The following is a 25,035-nucleotide window of genomic DNA, read 5'->3' as shown; positions in this document are numbered from 1 at the left end:
GAGAGAGAGAGAGAGAGGCATCATCATTGTTAAAAAGGTAAGAGTTCATTTGATTTTCTCTGTTAAACTAGTACTAGTGTGTTAGAAGACTTATTTTATGTAGTTTGGAAACATTTCAAATGACCATGTTTTAAAAATCCAGCTCGTTTATGTGGGTGTTATTCGTTAAGATTGAGTACTTGGAAATGTTGGTGTCTAGATTTGATAGATCTTTTATATTTGGGTTCAAAAAATGTTTATAAATATTATTTGTTAGGAAATGGTAGAAAGTACGTTAAAAATTGGTTTCGATAACGATTGTTAGTTTTGATTGAGAAGAAAATAATAGTAATTGAACTTTTTTGGTGTTATCTGTCTGAAATCTTTATCTTTGTTTTTGTTTTGTGGGTTTATTTGATGAAGGATGGAGAAACAGATGGAGAAAGGGATTGACTGTGTAGAGAGAGGGCAGTGAAACGACCGAAGCTTTAAACGTGTAGTGTCGATATACGTTGTTCGTCTTCTGCTTAAAATGGGGCGACAGTAAATCTCTATCTATTGCTTTACTAAAGAATCTCTATGTATAGATGAATGTCTAGGGTACTTGTGTGTGTGTGTGTTTTATTTTTAGATGTTTAGATGTATGTGTAGGGTGCTTTGTGTGAGAGAGAGAGAGAGAGATATTACATACTTAGATGTATGTGTAGGGTGCAAACGTAGCGACGAATACTGAAACCCATTCCCCTTCTCCCCTCTCCCTTCTCCCCTCTCCCTTCTCCCCTCTCCTCTCCTCTCCTCCCCCCAACGCAAATGCAAAGAGCAAACATACAGTCTACGTTAGTCGAAACACTTTAACAATATTAATACCACGAAAACAAACAAACTAGTCGAAACACAAACATAGGCCTTGAATGGAAAACAATAAAAAGCAGATAAAAACCAGTTTTCCATTCAACATAAAATACATAAAGTGCAGTTCAGAAAAAAACGGAGATCTAGTTTCTGCTTTTGTTCTGCTGCCCGAAACGCTCTCTCCATTCGAAACCATAATGTACAAACTAAAAACCAGAGCATCAAACACAAAAAATGTACATTCAAACATATAATGGTCTTTTACCTCCACACCGGCTGTCGATTTTACTGTTGAATATCAAACATTGAATTTCAATAATGGTTTTTACCTCAACACCGGCAGTCGATTTTAAGTTTCTGTAAATTTTATTGCTGTATTATTTTGGCGAAATGATGGTAAATTACAAAGCTGAATATCAAAACTAGGTGCAAAAAAAAGAAAAAGAAAAAAAGCTAATTATCGTTTAAAATAACTAAAACATATAATTATATCATTCATATCTTTAGTTTTTATAAATTTACTTGTCACTAAACACTATATCTTTAATTTTTATAAATTTACTTGTATATAATCTAAGAGAATATATATAAAATCGGCCACTGTTGTAAATGCACATAAACTTCGTCAACAACCGAAATAGAACACGATAAAGAATGAGACATGTTATTTGCGTCCTTTAACTTTAGTTTTGTTTCCGTGATCGGTCCGTAGCTTTGTTTCAATGTAACACACACACGCACACACAATTATTACATTGATGTTGTGTAGAAATGGACTTCACATATACTGAACAATAATCTCTTTTTGTTTGACCTTTTTTTTTGGATAAACATATTTCATTCCATGATCTCATATGTCTCCCACTTAATAATCTATATATATACTGTATTTTTAAATATAACTAACTATATAGTTCTTTTTATATACGAGTAAAACTTAAAATTTCAGTTAATGATATGAAATAAAAAAGCACACTTGAACAATGCACACAAAAACAATTTTGCATCTAAGCAGAGATCAAGAAGAAAAAAAAGAGAGATTTTTAATATGGTCTTCAGATTTTTTTTTTTTTAATTATTGTTGATGATGATTGGTAATAAAAACTCCACCTAATTTTCTTTTTTTGCTATAATAATCTTCTAAGAAGGACTCCTCATCTTCAAACTTCTCACAAACCTTCTCTTCATCGATCCTTCCCATCACCACACAACTGTAGTTTCTCCGGAGATCCAGCCGTCGTCTCACCGCCGCCGTATCCACCGTGATTTCTCCTCCGCCAGCGCCGTATGAGACAAGTCTACAACGTTCACGTGTCGACGACGTGGCCGAGTTTAGGGTGAAGCTACGAGGGAGAGCGGTGCTTTGAGCTTCGCAGATTTGAAAACTACCGGCCGGCAATCCAAAAGCACCGGAGGCACCACCACCACCGCGGATGAAACCGGCGGAGCATGACGTCATGCTGCGTATGTAAGCGTCACGTGCCATGATCAAGAAACGAACCGGAGATTTCACCAGCCTAGCTAAGTTGCTCTCTTTCTTCATCTTTTTAGCTTTCATGATGATTTTTAAAAGTGAAACAAAAATGTGATGAAAAGAGAAAACAGAGAGTGAGAGAGATAAGAAGAGGAGGAGATGATGCGAGAAGAGAGGGTGCCGTGTAGTATCGACTTTTAAATTATAAATGCATATTTTTCATTTCTGAAAAACAATAAATTAGAGAGACAATAGAGTACATATAAATGTATCTAGTTGGATGTTTACAGTTTGCTGATACTTATCTTCTTTAAAAACTCTTTTTTTTTTTTTTCTTTTTTACGAAAATTCGATTTAATAAGGCCGGCAGGTTTTTGTTTTCATTTCGTGGACTGTTTAAGCAAGGAAAAATATATTTTTAAAATAAGTACCAAGCTGGGGGTTTACGTTTTATCTATTCAAGCTAAACCTTACTTACAATATCAATAGTTATTAAAATAGCATTTGCCAAGATTAAGTCCATGTGTCCTTAAATTAAACACGTTATCAAAGAGTACAACAAATAATATTATTGAAAGTTGAAAATATTATTATTGTTAGATGGATTGAGATATGACACCAAATTTCTTTCATTAAAAATACTGAAATAGTGAGCGATGATGATGGGAAGTGAAAGATATTGTGTATTGGAAGAAAATAAAAATGGAGTTTAAAAAACAATTACCGATTTGTCAAATAAGTATTGATACAGTCGACTTGATTCCTTTGTTCTTTTTTAAAGCCTAGGTACCGATACCGATTTGTGAAATAAGTAGAGGCTTCAGCTTGATTTGTTTCTTTTTGCCAAACAGATAGTCATATGCTAAAAATTCACATGGATTCAATATGTTGGTGGCAACTTGAAATGAAAGCAATAAATTGATCGATGACATATCTATCTGCACTTTTCTCATTTCTTATTACATAACTTGCCCCACCCCGTAATAAAGTTTTCGAAAGTCAATTTGTGAAACTTGTACGTATTATATTGATATGAAAATATTTATTAAAACTTTTCTTTTTACATCTTTGACAACAAGCAAGAAAAGAAACAAAAAAAAAAAGACTCCCCACTTTTGCATCTCTATCTTTTTGCTGTATGATTCTTGGGCAGTTGGGCTTATAAAAATCATAACATGTATGAAGGCCAGCGTTCAACGTTTTTATGTAGCATTCAGAAGCCTTTTAGCCCAATAGAAACACATTTTAACTAAATCTAAAAGTTTTATTAAAATACATTTACCCGATCTCGTTAATCGAGTTCAGTCTAATTCTAGTCAATGATCGTTTAAGCTATGATATGAACTGGCAAATAAATATTTGCCGGACAAAAATAAATCAGTTTCATCATACTATTAAACAAGGTTTGTATACTACAGTATCTGTTAAAAAATGAGAAACAAATATAGAAATTTACAATTTGTATCACTAACCTAAAATGAGCAGAGAGACACATGTGAATTAATCTACGAGTCCACTGTCTCACGTGACATCTACCTACAATGCTAGAAAGAAAAAAAAATGAAAAATTTACGAGCAAGACAGCGTAATACGACCTTTTCAAGAACTCAATCTCTAAGTTTAATAATCAGAAGGAAGATGCATTTGTCCTAATATGTATGTGTTCTATACTTCTTCTAGTAATCAAAACATTATAGAACAACTTTAACACAGCCTGTCCTTATGGAGTTATGGGTCACTAGGGACCCTATCAAAATGTTATCGTCTAAATTGCTAATTGCTTTTTACATGGCATTCACACAACCAGCCTCAAAATATCACATGATGATGACTCGACTCGACTCGTTTACTACAAAACACGTCACATCGAATTAAAACTCTTGCCGGTCCTCTTTAAGTTTACTAGTTTGACTGAGGATACTCAACAACACCGAAAATCATTATTCATTGCCTATCTATCTATTTGATATCGTATTGAAAATTCGTATTTTTATGTTTATTTTTTTGAAGTAAAATACATTACGTTTCATATTTGGAAATTTTCATAAAACAAATATTATATAAAAGATGAAACCGATTTTATTTGGGATTTTAAACTAGTTGGTTCAGTCATATTTCTATTAACATACACTCCTATTGTTTATATCAGAAACACACAATTCAAACTTATCTTTAAAATTTTGAAAAAATTGTTTGGAATATCAAAAAGTTCCTGCAATTCTGGCATGGTACTCAATACTCATCAACTCCAACCAAAACAACAACACATGGGACTTCTCAGATCTTTCTGCTGACCACTCCCATCAATTTTCGCTTATTAATAAAAATTATCTTCATTAATTTTAGTTAAATCTGTATTAAAATCATGCAAAGAGTACTTCTAAATCTCGATAAGTGGTGGTGGTGACAGAGCAGTCAAAGGACGGAGCCAACCGAGAGACACGATCTAGGCGTTCAGTCAAAGCAAAGACACACATGACACATACACAACAAACAAACACTGTCATGGTCAAATGTCTAGCTGGAGCTTTTGCATGTCATGAGAGAGCCCCACATCCCTTTCTTTACACTTTTTTTGTTTTCTCTCTTTTTCTTTTCGTGCCAATCTAGAAACTAATAATTTTTCTAAAATCAAATTACATGTAGAAAGTATAATTACCCTGATTTGCGGATTTCTCCAGTAATACTAATTTTTTTTTTCATTTCAATATTCTCAACGGAACAAGTATTGCTTTGTTTTCATATTTACATTTTGTTAAAATAGTTAGCTTAATAGCCGCATTGGTAATAATTCAAGTAAAGGTTAATGTGAGTAATTAGGCATTGAAATTATCGTCGCACGTGCCCTATAACCTGTCCTCGTGGGTATTTGGAGTTTAGTGGGTAAACTGTGAGACTCTTCGCAGCTTTTTTTTTACTTACGTGCGAGAATTTCTTTGCTCATCATCTAATATGACCATTTTACCCCACTTTTATCAAATTTAGCGGTAATGGTTTCTTCAACTTATGGGGTAAGCCAAGGACAAAACGGGAATGTAAAACTCGACATTTGAGCTTGCACGTGTGGTGCATGGGTCGAGATGACTCGATAACCGGCGAACGTAGCCTGTGAAGTCTCTCGGTCAACAACATCTGTATTTTTTTATTTTATAATTAATTTTCGGTTCAGCAAAAAAAGTGAAAAAAAGAGAAAATCTTTGGACCAAACCAAAAGAAACGTTTCCTTTTTTAATTTGTCTCTTTGCTTTAATAATTTTCCTTCTCACCGAAACACCACAACCATTCTTCTTCTTCCTCTTCGTCTTCTCAAATTTTATCATCTTAAATTCTTCCTAAATTTACTTCCTTTCTTTTCTTGCCTGCTCATAGATTTTAAGGTTTACTCTCGATCTGTTCTTTACCTTTTCAATTTAAACATTCATTCTAATCTTCTTCTGAAACTCGTGGAACAATCCAGAATTTTGGTTAGCTGGTGGGGGAAGCATTAATCATGTATTTATGATACACTGCTGTCTTATTATTATTATTACGAGAGTTGAATGTTTCCTCTCGACTCATTTTTCTTAAACCAAGGAAGGAGAGAAAGGCTCTGTTTTTGAAAGGGAACCTTTTCTTTGGTTGTAAATTTGTCAAACAATGCCAATGTTTCAACCTTGGAAGAAGAATGGTGGGTTTGATGGGAATGTATTAGATCTACACACGGCGGTTAAAGACGGCGTTCTCGGTGGCGGAGATGGGGAAGCTGTGGTTGTTGTTGCAGACGAGAAGAAGAAATTGGATTTGAAGAAGATGATCTCTGAGCTGGAATTACCTGAAATACCCTCTGTTTTCATCTGTCCTATCTCTCTTGAGCCGATGCGAGATCCAGTCACCTTGTGTACTGGTCAAACCTACGAGCGGTCAAACATTCTCAAATGGTTCAGTTTGGGGCACTGTACTTGCCCAACGACGATGCAGGAGCTTTGGGATGATTTGGTCACTCCTAACAAGACTCTTCATCAGTTGATCTACACTTGGTATTCGCAAAAGTATGTGTTGATGAAGAAACGGTCCGAAGATGTCCAAGGACGAGCTATTGAGATTCTGGGCACACTGAGAAGGGCTAAAGGGAAAGCAAAGGTTCATGCTTTGAGCGAGCTTAAGCAAGTTGTGATGGCTCACGCAATTGCTAAGAAGACTGTTGTTGATGAAGGTGGAATCTTTGTGATCTCTTCTCTTTTAAGTCCTTTTACTTCTCACGCTGTTGGATCCGAGGCTATTGCGATTCTCGTTAATCTCGAGCTTGATTCTGATTCCAAAGCTGGATTGATGCAACCAGCTAGGGTTTCTTTGATGGTTGATATGTTGAATGATGGTTCTATTGAAACCAAAATCAACTGTGCTAGATTGATTGGAATGTTGGTGGAGGAGAAAAGTTTCAGAGCAGAGCTTGTTTCTAGTCACAGTTTGCTTGTAGGATTAATGAGGTTGGTAAGAGATAGGAGACGAAGAAATGGTGTTTCGCCTGCGTTAACGTTGCTCAAGTCGATATCCGTTCATAAACAAGTTAGACACTTGATGGTTAGGATTGGAGCAGTTCCTCAACTGGTTGATGTTTTGCCATGTTTGGATTACGAGAGTTTGGAATCAGCTCTTTTCGTGTTGGATTCCTTGTGTTTGGAAACCGAAGGGAGGATCGCTTTGAAAGATTCAGTTAACACCATCCCGAATACCGTTAGGTTACTGATGAAAGTATCTGAGAAATGCACAAACTACGCCATTTTGATCCTTTGGTCAGTTTGCAAGTTAGCTTCTGAAGAATGTTCGTCTCTTGCTGTTGATGTTGGTTTGGCTGCAAAGCTCCTGCTAGTGATCCAAAGCGGATGTGATCCAGCTTTGAAGCAACGTTCCGCTGAGCTATTGAAGCTATGCAGTCTACACTTTTCAGACACAATGTTTATCTCCAAATGTAAACTCACAAGAACAATCCAATAAAAGACAAATCGAGTTTTCACGCAATACACAAAACGGATCTGCCTCATCTTGTTGATGTATATAGATGAAGATTTCATGCTATTGATCTGGTTCTGGAGAAGCTCTAGGAAGTTGAAACAAATGAATGAGCTTGAATGGTGAATGGAATAATCGCTAGGAAGAAGCAAAATGTATAGATCTTTTTGTTCTATTTGGTTCAATATTCTCAATATAGTTAAATAGATTGAAGAAAGTAATCATTTTTGTGGCCTCTTGTAAACCTATTAGCTTCTCTTGGGTCTTAATTGAAGAAAGTATTAGTCTCTGAATCTTTTTTTCTTGGCATATGAATTTGTACCATAATGTTTCTTAGACAAAAAAGACAGAAAAATGTAAGAAAAGACCAAATAATGATTGAGGAAAGAAATAAAGTGATCCTTGATAGAACAGTAGGATTAGAAATCTGAGATGGGTGGGTGTGGGTCTCAGATTTGTGGAGGGAAACAAAAAAAAAGTCTGTATTTGAACATGCATTGGTCTGATTTTATTAACTATGCAAATGAACAACTGATTAGAAAGGGATGATTTGACAACTGTGTTAACTGTTTGTTTGTCCAATAAGACACGTTTATCTCTGTTCTTATATGTAACTGTCTGGTTTTATTGAATTGGATATGAGCCTCTGAACATATCTCTGTGAACATTGTATTGTATCTCAACGCGTGTGATGTCACTGATGTGAGAGTTCTTGTCTGGATATTAAATCTAAACAGTTACCAATCTTGGACAACAAGACTGTGTATAGTTGACCAAAAATAATTGGCGTTATGGAAGAAGAAGAAGAATTACGTCGAAACTTCTGAGATATCTTATGTTGGGCCTTAATTGAACTATATGGGCTTTTATGTAGTAGATCCAGTAATATTTGACGGTCAAAGAAAATGGCTTTAAATTGGAATTACGCCAAAGCGACGAAATTTGTTTAAGATATTAATAAGATTAAAGTTTTAAATCTAAATTAGAAGATATTAATTAGTAAGATTAGCTGAAGAAGTTAAGATTGATTTGGAGCTCTCTCAGTCATTATCTCTCAAGCTTTTGCTTTGCTTCGAGCTTTGGAAAAGATCACGATCGCAATTTGTGTGGGATAGAGATTTAGATATGGCTTGGCTAGCTAGATCCATTGCGAACTCACTCAAGATCGATGAGGACGACGACGATGATCAAAAGCAACGAGTTGTTGGTGATGAGACCGGTTCGAGTCAAGCGCCATCGTTATCGATATCGGATTCACAGTCTCCTCGAGGCGTTAAGGAAGACATCACCGAACTAACCAAGACCTTGAGAAGCCAGTTTTGGGGAGTAGCTTCGTTCCTCTCCCAACCGTCTTCGTCTCCGGATCTTCAGGAGAGAAATCAGAGTCCAGATCATGCGATTGGAGGTGGAGATGAGGATGAGGATCTGATTGCTGGGATTAGGAACGATTTCGCGGAGATTGGTGGGAGATTCAGGACTGGGATTTCGAAGATATCTGGCAACTTACCTGTATCTGAGTTCACAAAGATGGCTTCGAATTTTTTACAATTGAGCTCAGAAGATTCGGATCCGAAAGATTACGACGTAATCGGAGTTACAGAGGAATTAGTTGCGTTTGCCAAGGATCTTGCGATGCATCCTGAGACTTGGTTGGATTTTCCTTTATCTGATGAGGAAGATGGCTTTTATGGTAAGTTTTTTGTTTCAGATCAAATTGGTTTCTCGATTTCTTCTTACTCAGTCTGAGCTGATCAACTAAGATTAGTGAAGTTTGTTTCAGGTTTCTCAACTGTGTTTTCATCTTTTTTTTTTTTTTTTAAGTTATTTCTTTCTTGGGATGAAATTGATATCAAGTCTGTTTTCAAACTCATTTTGCAGACATTGAAATGGCCGATGCTCAATATGAGCATGCTTTGGCCGTGGAGAGGCTTGCACCGAGCTTGGCTTCTTTGAGAATTGAGCTTTGCCCTGAATATATGAGTGAGAATTGCTTCTGGAGGATTTACTTCCTACTCGTGCATCCTAAACTCAGTAAAGACGATGCTTTGCTTCTCTCTACTCCTCAGGTATATTGGATTCTCAACTCAATTGCTGAAAAATGGCTAACCTATTTTCAAGTTTATACCTTTCAAATTCTATATATAAATTGTGTTCAACGTAATCCTATGGCTGATGCGAGTCATTCTCTTCTGGATAGTATAATGGTAAATTGGTAATCGAATTTGTGTCACAACAGCGCCATCTTTATTATTAAATAGTAGCACGTCAATCAGGTTTGCTAGATTTGCAAGTGGTTTTCTAAGTGGTGCTAATTCAGGTTTCATGGGATAAAGTTCGATAATTTATTGTTCCTGTCACTAATATTTTTTTACCTTTGCATAAAGGTACTCGAATCAAGAGCAATGTTATCCCACCAACTACAGAAAAGTAACAAATTACCTATGGAAGCAGGGAGTTCTGAAGCTAATGCTGTCATTGTGGAACCTTTTGCTGTACCTGAACTTTCACCTGTTGAAATAGTTAGTACAATCGAGTCATCTGACTTTGAAACAGAGAAGCACCCTATCGAAAGCCAGGAGATACAAATCGTTGACAAATCTGTCATTGAAGGCTTTGAAGCATCAACTGCTTCTTCATCTAGAGTTATCAATGTGCAAGTGGATGACGAGGAAGAAGACGATGCAGATGATTGGTTGAACGATGAAGACACTTCATCTGTTAGCGCCATTGAAGGAAGAGCAAGCACAAATCATCCTATTATTGAAGACGAAGAAGATGTATCATTCAGTGATTTAGAGGAAGATGAAGGAGACGTGAAGGTGAGTTACAAGAAAGTTACCAACTCTTGTTCTGATTCTTCAAACAAAAATTTGCCAGATTGGATTCAGCTAAAAGAGAAGAAAGAATCAAAACCACTGGCTTGATGTCCATGAAATGTAATGTGATCGTTAGTGACATCATCCAGTGTTCTTTTTTCTTAATATATAACATTAATTCTTAAGTCTTCCAAATATGTGATCCTACCGAGTTGCGTTGAAATTTGCTGTAAATATTCTATAACCCAATATATGAAGGCCCTTATTAGCAAGTGTTTATATAGAAGCAATGCTTTCGATTGCAAAAAATATGAGTAATATTTCTACGTAACGGTACAAAACTGGCCTCTCTTTGTCTCGTTCTCTCGAGGTGACTCAAAATAACACAATCGTAATAGAACAAGGAAAAGATCCAACATTCGTAAAACTAAAAAGCTTGTGCCAGTTAGACTCTAAATACGAAGTTGTCTTTTTCTTGTGCAACTGTAATTTAAACTCTGTTTTTAGAACCTCTCGAACTTTTTACCGCCGGCTCTGCCGCCACGAGCTCTGCTGCCACCAGCTCTGCTAAACTTATTAACTGGTTCTCTCTTACTCTTGTAAGTTCCTCGATCTATCTTCAGAGAAACTCGAGGAGGATTGGAGAAACCAAAAGAAGCCGCAACCTCCTGCACAAAAATGAGGTTTATATCAGATGGCAAAATATAGAAACAGAATGTATTCCAGATATCAAGGCATTTCGTAATGCTTCAGTTTTGTTACTTTGAGATCGAGGAGGTGAACATCAAAGACATCTTTCATAGAGTGAGAATCATATCCTGAAATGTAACTCTTGTATGCTTCTTTTGCTGACGCTTCCAAAGCATAGTTTTGAGTTATCAAGTTCTCCTGCAATAACATTTTAGATAAATCCCTCAACTCTTGTCTCCTCAGTATAGTAATTTATTTTAGAAAGAGCATAGATGTTCTACCAGAAAATTTTGCGAATTCAGCAATTTCTTTTCTTCATATTCATGTTCCTCAACAGGAATTTTAGCTTCCTGCAAAATATCCTTTAATCAAAAATTCTATAACTTGAATAATATCACAGTTTATTTGATGAAAACAATTACCTTGAGATACTGAATAAACTTTAACTCCTTTTGATTTAGGACAAGCAGAGCCTTCCCTTCTGCTCCTTCTCCACGAGCTGTTCTACCAACTCTATGAATATATTCCTAGATAATAAAAGAGTAACACATTCAAGAAAATGAGCACTAATTCTCACACGCATTTGCCAAAAACTAAGCAACATACCTTAGGGTTATCAGGAGGATCATACTGCACAATCCAGTCCTATACAAAGCCCACAATAATCACAGAGATTTGATTAGAGATAAACCAATTCAGATATTTTTAAATATCAAATTGTGAAGGACGCATACCACATGAGGAATATCAAGACCACGGGCTGCAACATTAGTACACAACAAAATACCCGTTTCCGCCTTTATGAATTGGAAAAATGTTGAGGTTCTTTTGTTCTGGTCTATCCCTCTATGGATTACAAGGCAATCTATTTTGATATATCGAAAGAGTTCCGCATGGAACTTTGCCGATTTGCACGTAGAGAAAAACACCATGATTTTCTTTTTCCCAAGGAACCTCTTCAAGAAGGTTAGTAAGAAAATTAATCGCTTAGCACTAGGCACAACGCAATAACCTTGCTCCAAGCCTTCATTTGTAACCTACAGTTTCCAGTTTCCTCCAAATAAAAAAAGGCTGGTTTTGGTAATAAAGTAAAATGCGAGAAAATATAACAGAAGTTGTGTTAATCGTTACCTCCTCTCGTCCTTCATCCACATCGATATAAACAGGTGACTTAAGTGACACCCTTGCAAGATCCTCAACCTGATGGTTTAATCGAATTCCACTAAGTTTATAAAACTGACACTAATAAGAAAGAAGTGACAAACCATATTGATTGGTTAACAAACCTTGGCAGTCTGTGTGGCGGAAAACAGGGAAGTCTGTCTTTTCTGAAGCAATACAAAAGACACATTACCATTAGCGACAACACGTTGACATGAAAAGAAAATTTTTACCTCTCAATGATTCATGTTAAACTTAAAACATTGTCTCGGTATGGGAATTATTATCGGTTTACTTTCACTAGGCAAGCCGCGAGAATACCTTTGGTAAAAGCTCAATAATTTTCTTCATGTCTTCTTCAAAGTTCTGTTCCAATATCCTATCAGCCTCATCCATTACAAGAAGCTGCAATTTAACAGAGAATAAGAAGTGCATTAAAGCAAAACCAATGACAAGACCAGAAGTACCGAAAATTGAAGTTAGAATTTTGTGTTCACCTTCAAATTCGAGAATACAAAACCATTTGTATTCTCAAGGTGGTCGAGAAGTCTTCCAGGGGTTGCAACTAATAAATTAACACCTTTCACAAGAATTTCAACTTCCTTCTTTCTGTTCTCACCGCCAATAAGCTTTCCTACAGTCTGTGAATGATACTTAAGAAGCTCTTTCGCCACTCCATAAGACTGAAATATTAAATAATGAATAAGTATCAACTATAATGCACAACAAACGAATGCTAAAACTGATGCAGATAAATTGGCAAAAAGCTGGGAAACCTGAATGGCAAGCTCTCTTGTTGGGCAGATAACAATAACACCAGTACCATTGCGAGGAAGGAACTTGACATTGTAAAGAAGCTCTACAGCCGGAATAAGAAAAGCTAAGGTTTTACCAGAACCAGTCCTGGCGGCTCCAAGCACATCTTTTCCCTCCATCAATATCGGAATTGATTTTGCTTGTATCTGCAAAGCGTGGATATCCAAATTTGAATCTTGCTCTACAATTTAATTTTTAAAAAAAGGAAAAGGCATATTCAATTCCAAATTGATGATACCTGAGTCAAGCGTTGGTAACCCATCTCCTTGATAGTTTTCAAAGTCTTGTCAGATAATTCCAATGACTCAAACGTTTGATTAGTCATTATCCCATTCCCACTAGTTTCCCCCGCTTTGTCTCCGTCCTTCTCTTCGCCATTGTCTTCTTCTCCAAACTCCACTTTCACATCCTTCTTCTTTTTCTTCTTCTTCTTCTTCGGCTCCTCATCGCTAACAGCTGTTACCGCTTCGTCATCAGTATCTCCACGCTCCTTTAGCTTCTTCTTCTTCTTCTTCTTCTTCTTCGTCGATTCTTCTTCGATTGACGCTTCGTTCTCTTCCCCAGTTTCTCGTTTCTTCGCTTCGTCTCTCACTCTTTTCTTACTCTCCTTCTTCATTTTCTTAATCTCTTCACTTTCTGATGAATGCTGTTCCAATCCCAAATCCGCCATGTTTGCTTATTCGCCGCCGAATCCAAAGCTCTTATCGAATATTTTAAATCCAAATTCGTCTGCTGATTGTATAAATTGCGCCTCCCGCTCAAAAAATTAGGGTTTACTACGTTTCTTATTAAAAAAAAAAAATCGAAATCGAGAGTGTTCTGTTGTGGTACCGTCACATTAGGGTTTATAAAGGTCTCTGTTTTTTTTTGAAAAAGTAATTTCCCTTAATGCCCTTCTGTTGACTTGTTAATTACTGTAATGTAATTATTTTTTATCTAAACCAAACCAGATGTGCCTCGTTGAATATCTAGGCACAAAAGAGTGTCACAGTTTTGGTCGATTAAATTCTATCACCTTAAAACCAATTATGCGAATTCAATCTGCAAAGATTCCTCTAAATTCAAGCTATATTTACAAGGACAAATTAATGAAGAGAGGCCAAAATTAAATATTTCACAACGATCTAATCGACGTTGATAATCTCTCTAATTTAGACCAAAACATTCTCCCAATCGAGGACTTAGCTTTGTCTTGCTGCTCCACACTAGCACTCGTTGAACCACCCATCCTCATCGACATCATCCCAACCGCTTTAACAGCTGACACAACCGCGCCACCCAATTCTCGTACAACCGCTTCCACAGCGTTCGGATCCGTCTCACCACCATTCACATCCGTTACATAAAACGAACCAACCGCGATATCACCTTGCGTACTCATTTCAGCCCTCGTTATCGACAACCCGTTTTCTCTCACAACCCTAGTCACATCCGACAACAAACCCATCTTGTTCTGTGTCCGAATCTCAAGTTTCAAACCTCGTGAAGCGCGTCTCGATATGGCAGCGACCAAACAATGTCTTAGTCTCTCTCTTTGCACTTCCGTTTCCAACGTGCACCCATTCTTCTTCCTTATGAAATATTCTTGCTCCGCCGTGGACCCTTTAGCTCCGGCGACTGCGTGAAACACTACGAATTGTAACTCTTTTAAAGCACACACCGTGTCGAATAGTAGCTTTGGCCTGTCTCTGCACTTGACGTTCACCATTGAATAACCATTGCATGCCTCGATCGCTACGTGTATCCTCTCACATCTTCCTCTCCACAAGGCATCGCACCTGTCATAATAAAGTTTAAATCAAATGTTACCTTAATTTGGTGATTAGAACCACTTTTTGTGTAAACGCAAACGCACCTGTCACCGCTAAAGCAATCGCAGTCGAAGCAGCTCTCGTAGTCCCCTTCGGCGTACATCAGCTCGTGAAGTCGTCGCTCAGTGTGAGCCCAGCCGACCGGCGCTCCTTTAGCCTCGACGATCCTCACCACGACGCGAGACTCATCGCCGACCCTATGATGGGCCTCCATGACAGTATCCAGATGATCCTTTACTTGGGCCTTTCTCATCGGGTCAATAATGGGCCCACCGTTAAACCCATCTTCTAGATAAATCACCATCGCCGCTCGCTCGTGGTGGGTCCACGCAACAGCGGCTGTCACGTGACATCCAATGTCCGAAAGTACGGCGGAGATTTCGGACAGTAGACCTGGTCGGTTTGTCCCGGTTATCTCAAACGCCGTGTGCTCTGTAGACACGTGGCGCTGTTGCACCTCCCGTTTTAGATTACTCTGCATCTCCTTCGTTATACCTCCCGTTCTACTAGAACATATAGCCTGAATTAAATATAAACCATTACAAAGACACTTATAAATTGATTGTATTAAAACAAGTCCTGTACACTTAATTAATGTTAGTTAAGTTAGTCAAACATTAAATCAAATCAAGTAAGATTTTTTACACGAAAATGATTAGGTGATTATTTAAGTAATGATTTCTTTTCTTTACCTGTTGAATGTAGAGAATAAGGCTTCGGTCTGTGAGCTTATTCCCGAGTTGGTCCGTCACGTGAAACACTAACAAAGAGAAATTTCAGATGTGGTCCACCAATGATGACATGTGAATTGATGATGATGAGTTGATGACGACTTACCATCCATGAACCATTCACCATCGGATGAGATGTAAGTTTTTGAGATAACAAGATCAAGATCAGCCAAAACTTGAACCATGTCCAGTAATATCCCGTACTTGTTCGCGCTATCTACCTACATATATCAACCACATGATTAATTAAGGCTAATTAGTCAAATTATCTATGAGCTTAAAACCAGTAGTAAGCATGACAAAAGCAAAAAAAAAGCAAAGGCTTTTTAGTATAAAATAATACCTTAACAAGTGTGCACTCTGGGTCTGAGTCGTTGTCTACACAAACCCTAATTATCACACAAAACCATCAATATTAAAATTAAAACAACTAACTAATCAAAATTAAATAACGAGAAGTAGAAGATTAATAACAAAGTATGAATTACCTGGGAGGGTTGATTCTCTCGACTAGTGATTCGATCTCGGAATCAACCCGAGGCTGGTAAGCTATTTCCATCATCTTAACTTAGTTAGCTCTTAAAAATCCGACCTATATTAATTATACACACACAAACAAGTTTTATTTAGTCGAGGGAGAAGAAGCGGAGCAATGTATCAAAAACTTTGTTTGTTATCCCACGATGTAAACGAGGTTAAAATATATAATTACAGAGTAATCAAACTTTTTTTAATGTAAATAAGAAGGTCAGCCGATTCTTTCGGTTCAGAATCAAATCTAAACCATATCTTAAAATTATAATTTTAGAAAAAGAAAGAAAACAAAAAAACGTAAGAAACATAAATTAGAGACAAACTGCTTCAAATATACAGGTGCAAATATATATCCTTACTCGAAATTTCTTTGAGTACTCAGTCTTTTTTTGGTTAGATTAAGATTAACCTCAACTTGGAAGAATAGTTGTTCACATAAAATCGACTCGCATTGGAAAAAAAATAATTCGATTTAGGAAACAGAGCTAATTGATAGCAGAAGACGAAACCCAAAAATTGTAAATTCAGGAAAGAAAACAAAAGAAAAAAAAATATAAGAAATATTCAATCTGAATCTGAATGAGAATCAGAATCCGTCTTGAAAAAACCAGAGAAAGAGTTTGTAATTTATTTCTCAAGAATCTCAAGACGAAGGAGGAAGAATAAGAAAACGAAGAGAGATAGATATAGATACCTGAGCTGAGATTCTTATTCAATAGAGAGACTAATGTGTGTAAGAAGACGAAGGAGAAGAAGAATCCTAAAAATGGAGAGATTCTCTGGAAGAAAATATTGCAAAAATTATATTTTCTGCTACGAAAGAGGAGAGAACTAGTTTAAGTTGGTGGACGAGAAAAAAAGAGAAGCCGAAACTGTAGCCAAATCGTATCTATCTATCTCATGTACTTATCATATCTATCTATGATGTTTTTCTTAATATACGAGAGAGCAAAAACTCAAAAAATAAGCACACTTATTATATACACACACAGAGATACATGAGACATTATTATTTTAGTCAAATGCATCTCATCTATTTTTTATTATTTGTTTTGACAAATGCATCCCATCTTTTGCTATTTTGGAAACTTTTAAAATTTCTGACACAGTTACCTTATAAGTGTTAAATGTTATGAGACTTTATGGTCAAATATTAATATGATTAATGAAAATCAAGACAAAGTAATTTAAAAAAAACGAAGATATTTTCCTATAAGTGATTTTTTAATGGAACCACAATACCAAAAATTCATTACAAAATAAAATAAAAAATAATGATAAAGAAAAGGGAACATGTAAATGTTGAAAGATGATGAGGTGTATTAGCAAGCCAACACAAGATTTGCCACATGTAACATTGTAAAGCTACGTGGCAAGATGGGTGGACTCTGAGAGGCGCGACTGCTCCGCCTCTTCCGTATCCTAAGAATCGAGCTGTCCACGTGTCACTCTTTCATTCCAGGTGAATTTCTATTATTTCGTCTACAAAACTAACAATTAGAAAATTGTTTTTACACTCATTTATTGAAATTTAGCAGGACACAATAAAATAAAATAAAATCTGTAAACAACATACATCTATACTATAAATGCAAAAATGTTTTAATGTGTGGGTTACAGAAAACGTGGCCCGACCACACACACAAATAGAGGCCAGTCCAGTTGTAATTTACCTTTCTAGTGGTTTGTACTTTGTACAACTTATGTCGACCTGTCAGAAACAAAAGTTAATTATAAAACCAGTTAACTAGTATATTAGACTAACGTGATTACTAAATTTTAATCAAAACTATAAAGCAATGACTGTATCAAACAATGTTTAGTTTTTCGTAAATCTATGATACTACGACATGTGTTCTGTTAACGTGTGCCAAGTTTAAAATGGTGTTTTACATCACTTTTTTAAGATTCTACTTTTGAAATTCACTCAAAAGAATGTAAAACTTGTTTTAAATTTTCGTAATATTACACTTGTTAATATACCTTGAGAAGGTATTAGGAAGTGAGAATGGTAAAAGGACTAAGGACTAACGAAGGAGGAAGCTTCTTTAGGGTTTATTATTCTCCTTGAGTTTGGAAAACGTGAAATACAAGCAACTTACTACATTGTTACATTTTGTTTGTATGCATTGTCTCTCCTACAATAAATCAACATTGTGCTTCCTTGCATAAACATTAATATCCGAGCTCTTCTTAGACATGGTCTGTGATTTACATAAACATCCCAAAATCACTAGGGAGATGATGAAGAATCAGAGCTCTTTTCAATGGCTTCTTTTGCAGCAACAGCTTCTTCACCTTCAAGCTTCTCCTTCCAGTATTGATCAAGCGGAGGCCCAAATATTGCTTTCCCTGAAACCACACCAATCCTGCAAACCAAAAACAAATACCTCTCTATTCAGATTACTTCACATTAGTAAATTAGTAATTAATAGCTCTTAAAAAAGATCAGTTTAACAAATGTCAGGAGATCTAACAATTCTAAGATTTTGATTAATCTCGGTTAAGACAATTTCACACAAATCCTTATCTGATTTGCTAAATTAAAGTCCGATCCTCAAACAAGAAGTTTCTTGAATCCTGAAAAAAATGCTCAGAACGATTCTAAAACCTAAAAATGAAGTCGAAAATTGAGTAATCTACAACTTCTATTATATATTATCATCTACGACCAGATCTTCAAGATTTAGATTATCGACTAATTAAAGATAAAACGACTACTTACACAACTGCTCCGACCACCATTGGGAGAGACAGGAACCTGTTCCTCCGAAACATTGTACCAGAAACGATAAGGTTCGCCGCCGCTCAAGCTGATCTTCCCGGTCGCCGCCGTTCGCGACGAAACTTTTATAAGTAAGGGTTTTCAGAATAGAGATTATGACATGCCAACTATTACATGGGCTTGGCCCAACATTTTAGCCCATAAAAAAGCCTTCGTATATTTTTGTCAACGCCATACACACGAGGAAAAAATAATAGAAGGGACCAAAATAATTGTCAAGCCGACCGAGTCACCGACTCAATCTTCTTCTTTCTCACCGTCTTCCTCTTTTTTCACTTTTGTCTCCATTTTATAATAAAACTTGTGATCTGATTTTGACCACTTTCCAAAACGTTATACATGGCTTTATAATATTTTCTACTATTTTATAGTCTAAAATGATATATTCAGTATCACTTATCAAAATATTAAAAAATAACTTCAGTGACGTCTTCAACTTCAACATATGTTTCGAGAAACCAAATTCATTTTTTAAGTTTTTATTTCATATGGTAAATAAAATGTGTCTATGTCATTGACCTGGAGAGTTATTGAGAAAATTTGTACTCCACACATAATCCCAAAGCATATGTATGTCTCTGTTTTACATTTATAGATGGTGGTGTGTCGTTCTTTGATAGGTGGTATGCGTTTATTATCTTTAATGCGTGCGTGAGGTATCAGAAACTGGTGCTATCAAATGAGGGATTTAATTTCCACAAAACAAAATAGTCAGCTTCTTTCATTTAAGACTGAAAACAAAATCCGAATTAAGATTACATGAGATGAGACGAATTAGCTTGTGTGGTCTGTCTGCAAGAAGACTATTAACTAAATATCATATCTTTTGTTATGATTTATGAACGAAAACTTAGTTCAGTAACTGATTTATTTTATAACGCATATATAATAACTTCCGATTAAGCGACCAAAATACAATCAAGTACTATAAAATGTGAGAAGTAGTTTTGGTTCATAATCAAGAAAGTACAAAGTGCAGCAATAGTAATGAGCTAAATATATATATATATATATGGATATATACTAAAACGTCATACATAAGGGGGATGATCATTAATCCAACAATATTTAAAAAGGTAAGTAATCATTTAAGGACTGTGGTTTTGAGTGTAGATGTAATCAGTATGAGCAACTAAAGTTCTTCGTATCAAGACGCACTCTTCTTCTCCGACACCTTCACAGTTTTCATCTCCTTGTTCTAGCTTCTGCTCATAACAGTAAAAATATACGCACGTACGTAACCGGAAATGTTAGTCTCGACAAAGAAATATATTGAGCTGAAAGATCTGAATCACTTACTAGTCCTCAAAACTCTTAGAAAAAAGCTAGATACTTGGATATTCTTTTCTTGAGTAGTTCATATATATATATATACGCAAAATGATATATCATGTATAATTAACAGTTTAACACACACATATAAGAAAAGACCATGAGAATGAGGTTAGACCTTGATGGAGATTTCTTCCGGATAAACGGAGGTTGGAGTGGGCCGGGCTGATGTGTATGTAAGTGTGGAGCAGATAAGAAGAGCGATGATGAAGAAGAAGATAGTATTGAACTTAGCCATTCCTTTTTCTTTTTTATATATGACCAAGGTATTATACAATTTCTTGTTATATGAAAGGTAATAACAAGTTTATAGAGAGAGGTATTGAAAATGAAGATGAAGAGGAAGATATATGAGACTTACGTTAGGGAGTAATTGAGGCGTATTTATAGAGAATAAAATGAGATGAGATAACAGTTCTGCAGAAACGTGAGCCATATAATATTTCTTGAGTTTGAGCAAGTGAACGTCATGAAACCATTACCATACCGAACACGCACATGTATATTTTCATTATTATTGTGTGTAAGATAATATATAAAGTCGACAAGAAATAAACAATCAATGAGTGTTCTTGGTTGGTTAATCAATCTGTTTTGGTGAAAATTGATCAATATATGGGATCGGAGTCAACTATATATATTTGAACCTTTTTTTTTTTACTTACATTTTTATATCTTGTTCATATAATGAATATTTATCCTAAGAAACGAAGTTGGTGACGGATGTGCGTGTATACTGAGAATCACCCAATTACCCACACACGTGAAGTTAACTGCAGAAAGTTCGATTTTTATAGTATTTATATTCTTGTGACACTTAAAAAAAAAAAAAAATCTCTGGTTTACGTGAATATATATAGTGGGGATTCTATTCTGTGTCTTTTTATACTGTTCACTGATATTCGTTGTGTTTAATTTATGGTTTAATGTATGATATATGAAGTGTGAACCTAAGCTTGATATATGCGGCTTCTGCCCATTATGATTTATAATCAAAAGGAGATAGAGATATATAATACTGTTTGTGTTTGACGTTTTCATCCATATCTATATTTGCGGACACATTGGAATAAATTTTTGATATGTAGTACGAATGATCATCAGAGATATAATTTTCATAAAATCATGTCACTTTTGTAAAGAAGTGATTGATATAATAATCAACAAAGGTCCATCGTAACGAAAATAACACTTCCCGCATGCATGCGATATATAAAAAGTCTGGTCAATAAAAGAGGGAAATTAAAAGGGTTCCGCAAGCAAGATTCATTTCAAACATGGGGGAGATCGATTCTTTAAGTTCTATCCACACACGCACGGCACATCATATGGTTATTAGCCTTTTTCAGTGTTGCTTTCAATCTGACTTTCGTTTTTGTAATGTTTCTTCTAAATCAATATCAAGATTGGTTATCAGTGGAGACTATATAGGCCTTCATCAAACTTTGGGTCTATCTTCTCTGCTCTATTATATGATTTAGGTTTTGGCCCATTTCAGAATAGCTTGCCTTTTTTTCTTCCTCTCTTTCAAATTCTTGTTATATGATATATATATATATAGTTTTCCTGTTAGTAGTTAGTAATTAACTTTAAAATTTGTAAGTTTATGACGATTTTATAAAATAATAATTAAAGAATATCAAGTCCGGTTTACTTGATAATAGTGAAAGATATATGATTGTACATATTGCAAAGGTTATGTGCACATGAATATGCCTACAAAGTAGAAAGTTTTATGTTATTATGAATCTATAAAGTAGGAACAAACCACATGGACGTCAATTTCTAAAAGTATATTGAATTATCCTATGAGGGCAAAAAAAAGAAAGAAAGCCAGCGAGATATATAGTAAAACATGCTTATCAATTCAATTTTCAATATGGTTTCCGACGTTACTTAGATAGTGCTTTGAAAAGAAAATGAAAGTAAACTGATTAGGACTAACGGAGAGTTAACTCTAAAATTATTATTTCGTATTGAAACCATATCTATAAATACAGGCACATGATGCATATTATATACCCGGTATATATCATTTTAAATTCGAGATTTGTTATCGGCACATTTGTCAAACACTCTAGAAATATCTTAAAAAAAAATGTAATTTCCACTATGACAAGAAGCTGTTATCTAAACGAAAACAAAATTGTTTTATCCACTCTTTTTTAAAAAAACATCCATCACTACAGCACTAGTGTTACTCTGCTGAGTTAACAGTACACGATACAGAGTTTTTTTTTGTTTGTCAACACACGATACAGAGTTAAATGTTAAATAAAATCACATAACTAAATACTAGAAGTTGTTACAAGGTTCTGGTTTGGTCTGCGACTTACTTTTCTTCACAAAGTATATTTGGAACCGAATATTCGGAATAAAGTTAAATGCGTCAATGAACTTAGCCAGAATGATAAAGACCGGCTCGGCTTAGCTCTAATCCCATACTGACACATGTTCATTCTCTGTAGCAGTTTCGCTCCCTTTTCTTTCATTTTTATTTTATGGAACCTAATGTAAAAAGTAAAAACACTGAAAAAATAAACAACTTTATGCAAAACACTGAAAACAAGGACTCTTACTATACAATGACGAAACTAACCTCATGTCATGTTTTTTGCCCCATTACTTCGTCTGTCCCATATATAAATACGGACCTCCTACAATGCAATTCTTCCCTTTTCCCCTTCTCCCCTCTTTCACTTCTACAATTTTGATATCGTTTCAATAATTTTTCCTCTCGGTTTAAACTTTTGAGAACCATTATTATGTCTATCATGTCTGAACCGGTTCTTTCCAATCATGTACCGGCTTTGGAAACTGGATTCACCCCATGGGACGACGCATCGGATCTATTCTCCATTTTTAATTCACCGGTTCGTCCCATGGAAGTCAATCCTGGTTTAGATAAAATAAACCCAACTCAAATCCAGAACCAACGTTATTCCAGTCCGGGTTTTAAAGACAAACCCTTGAAACACACTGGTTCGAGCGGTGTCTCTTCGGATAAAGACGATCGGCGAAAGAAACGAAAGCTATCGAACCGAAAATCAGCTCAACGGTCGAGGATCAAGAAACAAAAACACCTAGAAGACGTGAGAAGCAAACTTAACCAGCTCAAATTCGAGAACCGAGAATTGAAAAACCGGCTCCGGTACGTTTTGTACCATTGTGAACGTGCGAAGATGGAAAGCGATGGTCTACGGTTAGAACACCGTGCTCTCCACGAGAAGCTCTTGAGCTTACGACAAGCTTTGGTCATGCGTCAAATCCAACAGAACTCAACGTGTGCTACGTGGTCGTCTGTTAATACTACTGTTGTTACAGTCCAACGAAATCCTTCTATGATGAGAGATCACGTAATTTAATATTTACAAACCACAGCTAATATATATGCGTCGTTTTAGAACTAAATAAACGAAATTAATATGTATGAGATACTAGTTACGTACTAGTAGAAGTCTTCTCTATTTCTTTTGTAAATAAATGTCGAGCAATAATAAAATATTAGCAAATCTTCATACGGTCGTATAGTTTATGAATGAGAGATCATGATATTCTGTTTATACAATTTGTTTTCTCTTCTTATTAATTTTCATTTTCTTCTATAAATAGGATGTAAATATCCATAGAAAATAACCACTTAATTCTCGATCAGTTTTATAAATCAGAAGTAAATGGCATTGTAATGTGGAATTATGGAAGTGGTTCGAGTTAAAAGAACGTGTTACTATCCGGATCGAGTAATTATGGAATTCGTTTAGACAAATACGTGATCATCGTTTGTCAATTTGGATCGTTTTAAGTTTTAACACGTCCAAAACAATGCACGCATAATATTTTCGTTCTAATTTTCACTAAACAGATTGATTTTGAATGATTACTTAGGATTTATAATTTTTATTGCAATATCAAATTTATTCGAGTCTTTGAGACAGCGTCGCATCCATATCCTGTAGCTTTATTAAAGTTTTGAGTGCATATGTTTCATTTTTACTAGCCGTAGCAATTTACATGCTTTATTAATGTGCAATATTGCATGAGAATTTTAACATGTGGATTAATTTTTGTAAAAATATATATATTTATTACAAAGGTAGGGGATCAAAGATAGCGATGGTTTGATGACTTCACATCGGCCTACCGCCTACTAGCTAGTCACGCATTCATGTCTTGATTGATTAGGTGCATTTAGACATTAGCTAACTTCTCCTCCTTTTATATACTTCAGCCATACATGTTAACAAGTATGCATACTTAGTATACTTAGTAAACAAATTGTTTTTATTTCGTTAAATGTTTGAAAGCTCAAAACTGTTTGCTTTAATTTATCATATGCATCGCAGTTCAATTTCATTCTGCCGCAAAACGTTGATAAAAGGTGGTAATAGTAGACTCCATATATAACAAAAACATTTGTCGTAATTACTCGTAAATAACTGTTACAAGCAAATATTAGATGAAACTGAAAAATAGTGGATAGAGCATATGGTTGATAATCTGACATGCTGAAAAGAGAGTGAGAGAGTAATTTGTAGCCATACAGCATCACTTCAACGTGGTCTAGTCTTAGTATTTGATTATTGAGTGGATTAATAGCTTTAAGCTTATGAGGTTGATTACATATAAGTATAACAATAAGAATTACTTTAAATAGATCGTCAAGTCAAGACAAGTGTTTGATATTATAATTATAAGTTGTGAGAAAGTCCAAAAGGTTATATAAAGATGTCTTAAATTCGTTAAAAAAGAAAAGCAAAAGATTACTACTACTTTCTACAAGAAATCTATATATCCCTCTTTTTCTTTTCTTTTGATTTTCATATACTTTTGCTTTTCTCGCAAAAATGTTTTATTACATTAACTTCAAAGTTGGATAAATTATTACGTAACTTTGTAACTGATGAATACGTAGTCGTGTTAAGTCAAATAAATTTGGTTATTTTAGCTTATACTAACCAAAAAAAGCAAAAAAAAGAAAAGAGACCTCTTATAGTATTTAAGCAAATTTAACCAATATTAGCAATATTTAAGCAAATTTGAAAGATTACAAAAGCAAAATTGATTG

At 35.3% G+C, this 25,035-nt stretch overlaps 7 protein-coding genes and 2 long non-coding RNA genes across 11 annotated transcripts; 4 read left to right on the top strand and 5 right to left on the bottom strand.

Moving 5' to 3' along the window:
- On the top strand, positions 1-733 carry LOC111832417. The gene is made up of 2 exons (XR_002835307.1): positions 1-37; positions 403-733. It is a non-coding gene; the product is annotated as an uncharacterized LOC111832417 (long non-coding RNA).
- Positions 734-1,882: 1,149 nt separating this feature from the next.
- LOC17875829 lies at positions 1,883-2,950 on the bottom strand. The gene has a single exon (XM_006281171.2). It carries the CDS (start codon positions 2,387-2,389, stop codon positions 1,907-1,909), a length of 483 nt encoding a protein of 160 aa, XP_006281233.1. The 5' UTR covers positions 2,390-2,950; the 3' UTR covers positions 1,883-1,906.
- A 2,610-nt stretch (positions 2,951-5,560) lies between these two features.
- Positions 5,561-7,589, top strand: LOC17875490 (U-box domain-containing protein 31). The gene has a single exon (XM_006279473.2). It carries the CDS (start codon positions 5,942-5,944, stop codon positions 7,277-7,279), a length of 1,338 nt encoding a protein of 445 aa, XP_006279535.1. The 5' UTR covers positions 5,561-5,941; the 3' UTR covers positions 7,280-7,589.
- Positions 7,590-8,306: 717 nt separating this feature from the next.
- On the top strand, positions 8,307-10,317 carry LOC17877165. Its single transcript, XM_006280448.2, has 3 exons — positions 8,307-8,984; positions 9,173-9,360; positions 9,679-10,317. The coding sequence occupies exons 1-3, from the start codon at positions 8,420-8,422 to the stop codon at positions 10,216-10,218; spliced, it is 1,293 nt and encodes a 430-aa protein (XP_006280510.1). The 5' UTR covers positions 8,307-8,419; the 3' UTR covers positions 10,219-10,317.
- Positions 10,318-10,481: 164 nt separating this feature from the next.
- Positions 10,482-13,579, bottom strand: LOC17875911 (DEAD-box ATP-dependent RNA helicase 27). Its single transcript, XM_006280144.2, has 12 exons — positions 13,016-13,579; positions 12,738-12,923; positions 12,459-12,644; positions 12,283-12,366; positions 12,087-12,128; positions 11,932-12,000; positions 11,535-11,837; positions 11,407-11,445; positions 11,223-11,327; positions 11,082-11,150; positions 10,873-10,998; positions 10,482-10,778 (listed from the first exon to the last, which is right to left on the bottom strand). Exons 1-12 carry the CDS (start codon positions 13,445-13,447, stop codon positions 10,614-10,616), a joined length of 1,806 nt encoding a protein of 601 aa, XP_006280206.1. The 5' UTR covers positions 13,448-13,579; the 3' UTR covers positions 10,482-10,613.
- Positions 13,580-13,786: 207 nt separating this feature from the next.
- On the bottom strand, positions 13,787-16,741 carry LOC17876968 (ACT domain-containing protein ACR1). Of its 3 annotated transcripts, none has more exons than XM_006280331.2 (7): positions 16,548-16,741; positions 15,808-15,911; positions 15,663-15,708; positions 15,426-15,540; positions 15,281-15,348; positions 14,633-15,108; positions 13,787-14,555 (listed from the first exon to the last, which is right to left on the bottom strand). In XM_006280331.2, exons 2-7 carry the CDS (start codon positions 15,879-15,881, stop codon positions 13,892-13,894), a joined length of 1,443 nt encoding a protein of 480 aa, XP_006280393.1. In that variant the 5' UTR covers positions 15,882-15,911; positions 16,548-16,741; the 3' UTR covers positions 13,787-13,891. The 3 variants fall into 3 exon arrangements, with proteins under 3 accessions (XP_006280393.1, XP_023641810.1, XP_023641814.1); XM_023786042.1 differs by lacking the exon at positions 16,548-16,741 and adding an exon at positions 16,213-16,230; XM_023786046.1 differs by lacking the exons at positions 15,426-15,540; positions 15,663-15,708; positions 15,808-15,911; positions 16,548-16,741 and having other exon boundaries at positions 14,633-15,091; positions 15,281-15,337.
- Positions 16,742-17,881: 1,140 nt separating this feature from the next.
- Positions 17,882-18,707, bottom strand: LOC111832258. The gene is made up of 2 exons (XR_002835300.1): positions 18,579-18,707; positions 17,882-18,222 (listed from the first exon to the last, which is right to left on the bottom strand). It is a non-coding gene; the product is annotated as an uncharacterized LOC111832258 (long non-coding RNA).
- An 864-nt stretch (positions 18,708-19,571) lies between these two features.
- Positions 19,572-20,341, bottom strand: LOC17874970 (phytosulfokines 5). The gene is made up of 2 exons (XM_006279656.2): positions 20,089-20,341; positions 19,572-19,843 (listed from the first exon to the last, which is right to left on the bottom strand). Exons 1-2 carry the CDS (start codon positions 20,206-20,208, stop codon positions 19,727-19,729), a joined length of 237 nt encoding a protein of 78 aa, XP_006279718.1. The 5' UTR covers positions 20,209-20,341; the 3' UTR covers positions 19,572-19,726.
- Positions 20,342-22,744: 2,403 nt separating this feature from the next.
- Positions 22,745-23,335, top strand: LOC17875158 (ocs element-binding factor 1). The gene has a single exon (XM_006281638.1). The coding sequence runs from the start codon at positions 22,745-22,747 to the stop codon at positions 23,333-23,335; it is 591 nt and encodes a 196-aa protein (XP_006281700.1).
- Positions 23,336-25,035: the final 1,700 nt, after the last annotated feature.

Source organism: Capsella rubella, unplaced genomic scaffold, assembly GCF_000375325.1.
Source record: "Capsella rubella cultivar Monte Gargano unplaced genomic scaffold, Caprub1_0 scaffold_8, whole genome shotgun sequence".
Classification (NCBI taxonomy): Eukaryota; Viridiplantae; Streptophyta; class Magnoliopsida; order Brassicales; family Brassicaceae; genus Capsella; species Capsella rubella.
Note: the sequence above shows the minus strand (reverse complement) of the source record. Positions and strands in the feature narration are given on the sequence as shown.

Coding starts and splice junctions, on each gene's coding strand:
- LOC17875829 (XM_006281171.2), bottom strand. CDS start 2,389: ATGAAAGCTAAAAAGATGAAGAAAGAGAGCAACTTAGCTAGGCTGGTG.
- LOC17875490 (XM_006279473.2), top strand. CDS start 5,942: ATGCCAATGTTTCAACCTTGGAAGAAGAATGGTGGGTTTGATGGGAAT.
- LOC17877165 (XM_006280448.2), top strand. CDS start 8,420: ATGGCTTGGCTAGCTAGATCCATTGCGAACTCACTCAAGATCGATGAG. Junction 8,985..9,172: donor TGAGGAAGATGGCTTTTATG/GTAAGTTTTTTG, acceptor CTCATTTTGCAG/ACATTGAAATGGCCGATGCT. Junction 9,361..9,678: donor TGCTTCTCTCTACTCCTCAG/GTATATTGGATT, acceptor CTTTGCATAAAG/GTACTCGAATCAAGAGCAAT.
- LOC17875911 (XM_006280144.2), bottom strand. CDS start 13,447: ATGGCGGATTTGGGATTGGAACAGCATTCATCAGAAAGTGAAGAGATT. Junction 12,924..13,015: donor GTTACCAACGCTTGACTCAG/GTATCATCAATT, acceptor CACGCTTTGCAG/ATACAAGCAAAATCAATTCC. Junction 12,001..12,086: donor CCGCCACACAGACTGCCAAG/GTTTGTTAACCA, acceptor TTAAACCATCAG/GTTGAGGATCTTGCAAGGGT.
- LOC17876968 (XM_006280331.2), bottom strand. CDS start 15,881: ATGATGGAAATAGCTTACCAGCCTCGGGTTGATTCCGAGATCGAATCA. Junction 15,541..15,662: donor CAGAGTGCACACTTGTTAAG/GTATTATTTTAT, acceptor TGATATATGTAG/GTAGATAGCGCGAACAAGTA. Junction 15,109..15,280: donor TTATTCTCTACATTCAACAG/GTAAAGAAAAGA, acceptor TATTTAATTCAG/GCTATATGTTCTAGTAGAAC.
- LOC17874970 (XM_006279656.2), bottom strand. CDS start 20,208: ATGGCTAAGTTCAATACTATCTTCTTCTTCATCATCGCTCTTCTTATC. Junction 19,844..20,088: donor CGGAAGAAATCTCCATCAAG/GTCTAACCTCAT, acceptor TGTTATGAGCAG/AAGCTAGAACAAGGAGATGA.
- LOC17875158 (XM_006281638.1), top strand. CDS start 22,745: ATGTCTGAACCGGTTCTTTCCAATCATGTACCGGCTTTGGAAACTGGA.